The 8854-nt window shown below is 40.0% G+C and overlaps 1 protein-coding gene across 4 annotated transcripts in view; it reads left to right on the forward strand.

Annotated features, from left to right (window-relative positions):
- Epb41l4b (erythrocyte membrane protein band 4.1 like 4B) overlaps window positions 1-5479 on the forward strand; it is a 139823-nt gene extending 134344 nt beyond the window's left edge. For all 4 annotated transcript variants that reach the window (XM_013073431.3, XM_013073432.3, XM_004848147.3 and 1 more), the window contains 2 exons: window positions 880-1025; window positions 2371-5479. In XM_013073431.3, coding sequence (XP_012928885.1) covers window positions 880-1025; window positions 2371-2440 — 216 coding nt within the window. In that variant the 3' untranslated portion in view covers window positions 2441-5479. The remainder of the gene's footprint in view (window positions 1-879; window positions 1026-2370) is intronic.
- Window positions 5480-8854: the final 3375 nt, after the last annotated feature.

An 8854-nucleotide genomic window follows, 5' to 3' on the forward strand; every position in this document is an offset into this window, starting at 1 on the left:
AGTGAAACAGGAAGATTGTGAGTTTGAGCTCAGCCTGGGGATCTTAGCAAGACCCTGTTGCAAAGTAAAAAAAAAAAAAAAAAAAAAAAATTACAAAGGCTGGGGGATACCACTCAATGTGAAGGTTCTGGGTTCAGTCCCCAGTACCACACACACATACACACAAACCCATATTGTTGGACTTCCCTAGACATTTTGGGTTCCAAGATGGAAACCAGGGTTTGTTTGTTTTGATACAGGACCTCACTAAAATTGCCCAAGCTGGCCCAAACTTGTGATCCTCCTGGCTTAGCCTTCTGAGTCACTGTGTTTGCAGACATTTGGCACAATACCTGGCTGATCATTTGCTTTTTTACCAAGTTTCAAGATAATGCTAATGCTGCTAGTGTGAAGACCATTCTTTGGGTCCCCCACAGATGATGCTGTATTGGTGGAAAATGCTCAATCATGGAGTCAGCAAGCCCTGGTTCTGAATACTGTTCTTAACACTCACTGTGTGACCTTGGGGAAAAGTCTTTCTAAGCCTCACTTTCCTTTTTCATAAAATCAGTTCTAGGATGTACATTTTTTTCACCTCTTAACGTCTCTGTTTGAATGCCACATTTTTCTTTCTCTGTGGCACATGCAAAAATGATGCATCTTACAACTGATGGTGTCTGAGATGTGATGAAATATGATCTCTACCTTAGAAGGTTGTCACAAGGTAATGTATGTAAAGTGTTTAGCATAGTGTCTGGTGCAAAGCAAAACCATTTAAATGGCAATTGATTTTAGCTCTAATTAAAAAAATAACAGGAACTATACAGTAAGGCTTTGAGTGCAGCTGACAGTGTGGAAATGGAACCCAAATTGAGATTGATCACTTCTTTTCTTCTCCAGGCAGACTTTCGAGACAGTAAATTACCGTGCTGTCCTGGCCAGTCTTCCCCACTGATCCCAGCAGTGGCCCTTCGGCCTTTGACAGAGACCGTCTCCACAGTACAGACCATCTATACTGCCCGGAAGCCTGTTTCTCTGGCAGCCAGGTAAGTTAGATCAGCAGGCAGCAGCAGGTCACTCCGGTGACAAGGCCACCATGCACAGACTCTAGGAGCATTATGTTTAGGACATCTGCAGTCCTTCCATTTATCCTCTAAGTATGTATGGAAACGTCTGCAAGGAGTGGGCTGCATTCTAGGTGCTAGTGAACAAAACACAAAGTCCTACCCTAACAGAGTTTATGCTTAGCATGTGGGAGTGTCTGTGTGTGTGTGTGTGTGTGTGTGTGTGTGTGTGTGTGTGTTAGTGATAAATGCTAAGGAGGAAAATAAAATTGTGAAGGGCAAACAGACTGCTGGGGTGGCCTCGTTGAGCAGGTGGGATGTGAGCTGAGACCTGGAAGTGGTGATGGGGCAGGCTGCAGACATCTGGGTAGAGTAGACTCAGCAGTGGGACGGCCAGTGCTAAGGCTCTTGAGGTACAGCCTGCCTGGGGAGGTTAAGGAAGGGTGTGGGGCTTTGTGACCAGAGCAGTGACAGGAAAGGAGACCATGCAGTTGCAGATTGGATCCACACTACATGAGGTCTTGTTGGCCATAGTAGACTTTGATTTCTACTCTAAGATTAGTAAATTTGGTTTGTTTCTTTACAGACATGAACTTTATACAAGTTATTGTATGTGTATTTAAATAATAGAAACATGTTTCATAGATATGCAGCTGGCCCTGATGTTCAAGAGGTCAGAGGCAACCCCTCAAAGAGCCCATTTTAATTCATTCAATTTTATTCATTAAACATAATGCATTCTTTGTTGAGACATCACCCCAGACTACCTTAAACTCTGGGAAAAACTACATATGAAGCCAATTTAAAGAATTATTTAAAGAAATCTAAGCTCTGGATGTCTTCTCACTCATTCAAGAGACTTTTACCACATGGCTGCAGATCCTGTGTGGGCTTGAGGCTTTGGAGATGGATGCCACATTCAGCCTGGTGGGGAATCCATAAGTAGCCAATTTCAGGTCATTGTAATACCAGTGTAAGGGGTCCTTAAGGAGTCTAAAACAGAAGGCCAAGAACTGAACTCAAGAAGGAATCTGGGAGACCTGTATATGGTGACACAGGCCTGTAATCCCAGCACTCTGGAGGCTGAGGCAAGAGAATCACAAGTTTGCAGCCAGCCTGGGATACCTAGTGAAATTCTGTCTCAAAAACAAACAAGGGGCTGGGATTTAGCTCAGTGGCACCACTCTTGCCTTGCAAGCATAAGGCCCTGAGTTCAATCCCCAGTACCACCAAACAAACAAAACAATCTGGGAGATAACATTTAAGCTGTCTGCTTTTGTAATTTTGGAGTGCTTGTCTCATTATTTTGTCACTTGCTCCTTTTCAGTGCAGAGACACTCCGGCAGGAACTGGAAAGAGAGAAAATGATGAAAAGACTGTTGATGACCGAACTGTGACATTGTCCTCTTATCGCCTGGAGGATGGTGTGGTGCCTTCTGTCCGTTTCCTTTCTTTGGGCTTTGTGTGCTCACTTTAGCACAACATACAGATGTCATGTGCTGTGTTTGCCCAGGTCTCAATGGTTGGTGGAAGCCAACTTCTGGCTTGACTATTACTAGAAAAGTTACTTTAGTCTCCTGAGCATTAGAGGTTTCTTACTGCTCAGTGTAATCGAGACAAAATTTGGTAAGTCTAGGAAAAGAAAGAAGGGAAAACAGGGATTCCTGCTCAGAAGTACCTGTGTGTAACTGTTAATAGCCACAGGAGTTAATGTGACGTGGACTCCTTTGCTAACAATCTGAACCATGTGATTTTATATGATTGAGACTTGCACCAAGCTTTGACTGATTGTTAAGGAGTCATTTTTAATGAGAGATTAATTCTTTACTGCTGGTTTTTCATTTACACTGATAAATACATGGATTTTCTAAAGTCCTTTATTTTTATTCAGACATGAGTAGATGAACTAAAAAAAAAAAAAAAGAAAGTTACATACCACTATGACTTAAAGTTCTTCAGTTTAATCTGAAATATAATTTAATGTGTGCTCTTGTTGGAGATGATATTATCCAAGATAAAAAGAATTTAACATTGAACCCAAAGTAGGAAATACCAGCTTAAATTGTCTATAAGTCCTTACAGGGTTAAGATAACTCAATATCAAAAAAATTCGTTTGGGTATTCCATAAAAGAGAATTATTTCTAAAGTTGATTAGTTAATGTCCTGTTGGTAGAACCTTGACCACAAGAAACTGCTCTCTCTTTTATATAGTTTGGAGGAATGTGTTTTTAAATTTTTATTATGCACTTGATTAACTTTGCAAGAATAACACCCCCCCCAGCCACAAACTAGGCCTCTAAATTATTTCCCTAGATTTTTCAATGAATATGCACACATTTTACAAAGCTATGATCAGTGTATACATTCCACTCTGTTAAATTCTCCACCTACACTTATCTCCTTATCAAACATCCTACTCTCACCAATTTAAATGTCTTTATCTCCATATAGAACGGTTAACATCATTTCTCCCCACTATTAGCAATTTGAGTCATATCCAATTTTTCACTCTTATAAATAGTGCTGCTATGAATGTCTTTGTAAAAAAAAAAAAAGTTCCTTCCTTTGGATTATTCTCTTGGGAATATCTCCAAAGAGGGATTACAAGTTAAGAGCATGAAGTATTTTATAGCTCTTATTTTATATTGCCAGATTGCTTTTTAGAAAGATCTAATCTCTGGGTTGGAGGACCTTACAGGTCATTGAATTTACCCTCCCCTCTTCTGAATGCTTAAATCCCCTCTACAATTTATGATGCCACCAGCAATGTGTAAGAATTTTTATTTACCAATAGCTCTGCCAATATTGGGTTTTGCCATTTTTATTTATTTTTGCTGGTTTAATAGACGTGTATAGTTGTTGAAAAGTTGTTTTATTTCATTAATTGCTAGCGAGGCTGAGTACCTTTCCATGTGATGATTTACTAGATGTATCTCCCCATGTGTGAATTGTCCATCTGTTTCTTATGACCCCTTGTTAAGTAGACTTGAGCTCATACATTTGTATCAGAACTGTATTTTTACGTTGTATTGTATAGTTGGCTCTCCTGTCCCTATCCTTACAACTGAATGGTGCCAATAATTTGATACTAATGACCATAAAAAGTAATGCCTCATTTACTACCATTGTTGCAAATGAGGAATATAAGAATATATTCAGATAACTGAGGAGTAACCCTTTAAGTGCTGACTCTTTGCAATTTTAATATTTTTTTGGAGGGAAATCTTTCTAAAATGTATTGTATGCTTCCATAGTATACTGGAGAGTATTTAACTTCTTCTTGGTGAGTCATAGTCATCAAATCATTACTCCTTTTGTACCATGGTATGGTGCAGCAATGTCACCAGAAGCTATCAAAATGAACAGAGCTTGGCTTGGCCTTTTGCAGGTTATTATGCTCTTCTCATTGCTGGTTTTTTACTGCTCTGTGCTCTATCAGTGGAGCTATCTGAGGCAGTTGTAGCTTTGGGGGCCTTTTACCCTGGTGACTCCCCAGTTGTACTTTTTAAATGGCTTTAGCTGTTTTTTGTCTTGTGGACATGACACAAAATGTGTTCCTGTACAACATGGGGTTGTCACCTCTTGCCAGTCTAGAGCCTCTTCCTCTTCTAAATTGCTTTCTGAGGCATCTACTCTTCATCCCCTGTTCTCTGATGGAAACAGGTTTCCTGGGGAAGCCAGGACGCCAAGTATTTCTTATGTGTCAGGTTTGCTTTGCTTCCAAGGAGGAATGCATGGGCTTTTTGGCTGCTGTTTCCAGGAGGTTGAATCTCCTGCTTCTTCCCTGCCTCCCCCTGGGTTCACAGGTGTTTCTGAAGATTGATGTCACTGGAAGTCTGACCACAAACAAGTTGGCTGTTATTGTATATGAAAACCCAGTACTTTTGGCAGCTCACCTCTAACCAGTAAAATCAAGAGGATTCCACTGTTTCAGCGGTTGTCCTGGTTATTTGCCTACTTAAATGTCTGATGGATGCTTGGCATTTTGACCTGAAAAGATGAAGTTGTATTGGATGGCTTCATAGTGACTGAAAGGAATTAGGCAATTGCTTCACCTTTTTATGTACTAAAACCAAAACAATAGCATCATAAGGTCACACAACACACATCTTAGGTTCAGGGGGAAAATCAGTTTGCTAAATAATCATTCCAGAGTTAGGGCTGGCCACAGACTCCTGGTGGGCATGGTGGGACACTGCAAGGCCTGGGAATCCTCAGTCCACAGAGTTTATAGACTGTGGACCTCACAGATCACTATGTTTAAAGAGTTTGGAAATGAAACCCTTGAACATTCAGGAAATCCCACCAGGATGTATCCAGGATTTTGTACTCCCCAATAGCACAGGAATATTCTGATATCACTGTTATCTGTCTTTCACCATCTCAAAGATCACAGCTTTTTAAACTATTCAAATAAAATTCACCATTTTAACCATTTTAAAGTGTGTAATTCAGTGTTTTCTAGTATATTCACACTGCTGTGAAGATATTACCACTATCTAATTCCACTGCCGCCCTCATCCCCTGGCAACTACTAGTCTCTATCTATGGGTTTTCTTATTCTGGACATTTCATATAAATGGAATCATACTATGTGTGGTCTTTTGTGATTGGCTTCTTTCACTTAACATAATGTTTTCAAGGTTCATCCATGTTGTAGCATATACCAGAACTTCTTTCTTTTTTTTTTTTTTTTTTGGTACTGGGGATCAAACTCGTGACCTTGCACTTGCAAGGCAGGTGGTAGCACCACCACTGAGCTAAATCCCTGGCCCTGTTCCTTTTCTTAATGGCTGAATAATATATCATTGTTTGGATATACCATGTTTCATTTATCCATTCATCAGTTGAGAGATATTTGGGTTGCTCCTCCTTTTTGGCTCTTATGAATAATACTGTTATGAACATTCATGGGCAAATTTTTGTGTGAACATATGTTTTCAGTTCTCTTGGAGTTGTCAGATCATATGTCAGCTGTATGTTTAACTTTCTGAGGAACTGCCAGGATTGCAGCTTTTATTTTTTATGAAATCCAAAGTACAAAATTACATATACTAGTTAGAGGCATGGGCACATCTATCACTGGACAGACCCTGAGATTCAGCACTGATATGGGGAAGTTTTAATACCAGAAAAAAATATTTTTTTTAAAAAAAAGAATGACTTTGATGAGAATAGAAAATAACAGTCCTGTCTTTCTTTTAAAAATAAAAGTGATACCAAACTCTGATTCATCTCTAACTTCTTCGAATAGCTGACTCTTGTTGAGCCAGGAGACTCAGAATATTCAGACAAAGTTCTGCCCCAGAAAGTGTCCACAAATGAGAAAATCACAATAGATTTTTGCCATCCAGTGTGTTCACCTTAGTGGGGACCACAGGGTCTTCACAGACCTGACATATAACAAAGGAAAATGCTGAGGGTCCTTTATAATTTGTGTGTGTGTCTTTTGCTAAGGCTTGAGTCCCAGATCTGACATGTGATAGATAGGCAGTCTACCACTGAGCTACACCCTAACCCCTATTGAGGGTCTTTTCAGGGCTTAAATCCTGTAAGAAAACATAAAGAATAAGAAAACTCTGAAAGACAGTTTATATGGACCAGAGAGGATCTCTTGAAATTCTAGGGGCCAGTTCCATAGGGAATTGCAAACCTGAGGAAGTTTTAAGATCCAGGAGAGGCATCCAGACTTTGAATGGTTTATAAATGTTAAGAATCTTCTCCTTAGAAGAATCTATACATTACAACTATTCTAGTACTTTCCTAGGGCCTCACACCACCCTTGAACCTATCTGTGGCCTCCTTTGAGTCCATGGACTCCAGGTCCTTGACCTAAGTAGATAATCAAAATCCACAGATTAAATATGTTAGGATATGATTGTAAGCCCTCCTACACACACACACACACACACACACACACACACACACACACGTGCACACAGAAAAGCCATCCACTTTTTTTTTTTTTTTGGTACCGGGGATCAAACTCGGGTCCTTGCGCTTGCGCAGCAGGCGGCAAAACCACTGAGCTAAATCCCCGGCCCCAAGCCATCCACTTTTATCAGACCAATTTACCAGGAGATAAGTGACCTAGTTTTTATTTACTTTCTATTTGGGTGTCATCACTGTTAAGTGTAATTATTGAAATGAAAAGAATAAAAAAGAAAGTGATAGGTAATAGCGTCAATTCCCAAACAAGGTGATTAATACTGAAATCAGCAGAAGTCTGATGCTTCCTTTTTCTTTTGGCTAAATATTGGTCCATTTAAAACTGTCCGTACCTTCCCTCATGAAGAGAAAAAGAAGAAAAGAGAGGAATTTCAGAGTTTGTTTAGTTGTGTTTTTATGAATTTCAGTTTTTGAAGAAAGAGTTGTGGGGTTTTTTTCAGGATTACACTTGAACAGATTTTTAATATATTGAAATGGCTTTCAGATTTATTTTAGATTTTTAGGTACCACCAAGCTATGCTCTTTGGGAAGGAGTCTTATTGTTTGGTTTGTTCTATTTTGCAGTACTGGGATTGAACCCAGGGTGTTTACATTGAGTTACATCCTTAGACCTTTGTAATTTTTTATTTTGAGGCAGGGCCTTGCTAAGTTCCCCAGGTGAGGCTCAAACTTGCCATCCTCCTGCCTCAACCTCTGAGAGTGCTGGGATTATAGGCATACACCATTATGCTCTGCTTTGTTTTTTTGTGATTATAATTTTCCTTGCCTTTTCCAAACACGATATATGTGATTTATTTCATGCAACAACTAGTATGTTGGAGGACCTAGTGAAGCTCAAGGCTTTCACGAATTATGCTTTGCTTCAGCTGTCAAGATCAACATATTTAAACTCCATTTGGAAAAGTCACAGTTAGCTGATAGCCAACAGCAAACACCTGGCCTTTGGGTGTCCCAGAACATCTCCCTGTCCCAACAGAAGTTCTCCTTTCTTCTGGACAACTGGGCTATAAAAGGTTGAGGTCACTAGTTTCCTTTGGAGTATTAATGTTTTGTAATTCTTTGCCCACTCATGAATACCTTGAACCCTTTTGATCGTTATTATCTTAATCTTCACTGCACCATGGAGATGATTGATTGTGGGCAACTACTGATTACCACCCTGGGGCAGTCTGATTTCTAGGCTTGTATTTGGAATCTCTGTGCTTTTTTGCCTCAATAATTATTTTCTTTGCTTATGAAATAAAACAGAAACAAAATCAGGTTCAAATGCTGGCCGTACAATAGCAACATGAAATATCCCTAACACAAATCAGCTTAGCAGTTTGTATTATCATCCCAACAACAGTGACCATAAAAGAACCTTGTATATACTAAGTGTTTGATGGGAGTACCTGGATGGCTGAGTAAGTAAAGGAAAGTGAATTATAAGTAGCCTCAGACATAGTATGGGCATGTTAGGGCCCAGCTGTGCTTGCTGAGGGGAAACAATAAACCAGTTGCCTAGCATCAAGAGATGCAGGTGATTCCCCGGGCACCAGGGACCTTCTAGTTTCCTCTGCCTCTGACCGCGTCAAGTTACCCATCTATGTACCGGGAGCCTGCGATTTCAATTTCCTTCGGTAATGAATCCAAGAAAAAATAGGTTTAGTAAGTTGCTTTATGTAAACTAGGAAGTGCAAGAACAAAGTGGAGGAGGTGACAATTCTGACAAGGAGAAGTTAGGGCTACTCTCCAGAGCAGTGCTTCTGAAATGGGATCCTGGAATTTTGGGTAAAACTCAACTCCTGCTTCATTCGGGGCTCTAGGGTGGGTTGAGATAAGTGATGCTCACAAGCTCCTAGACGATATTGCTGCTGCCGGT

This window comes from Heterocephalus glaber, unplaced genomic scaffold (genome assembly GCF_053883595.1).
Source record: "Heterocephalus glaber isolate CG9 unplaced genomic scaffold, H.glaber_assembly_v1.0 deba00001481, whole genome shotgun sequence".
In the NCBI taxonomy this organism is placed as follows: Eukaryota; Metazoa; Chordata; class Mammalia; order Rodentia; family Bathyergidae; genus Heterocephalus; species Heterocephalus glaber.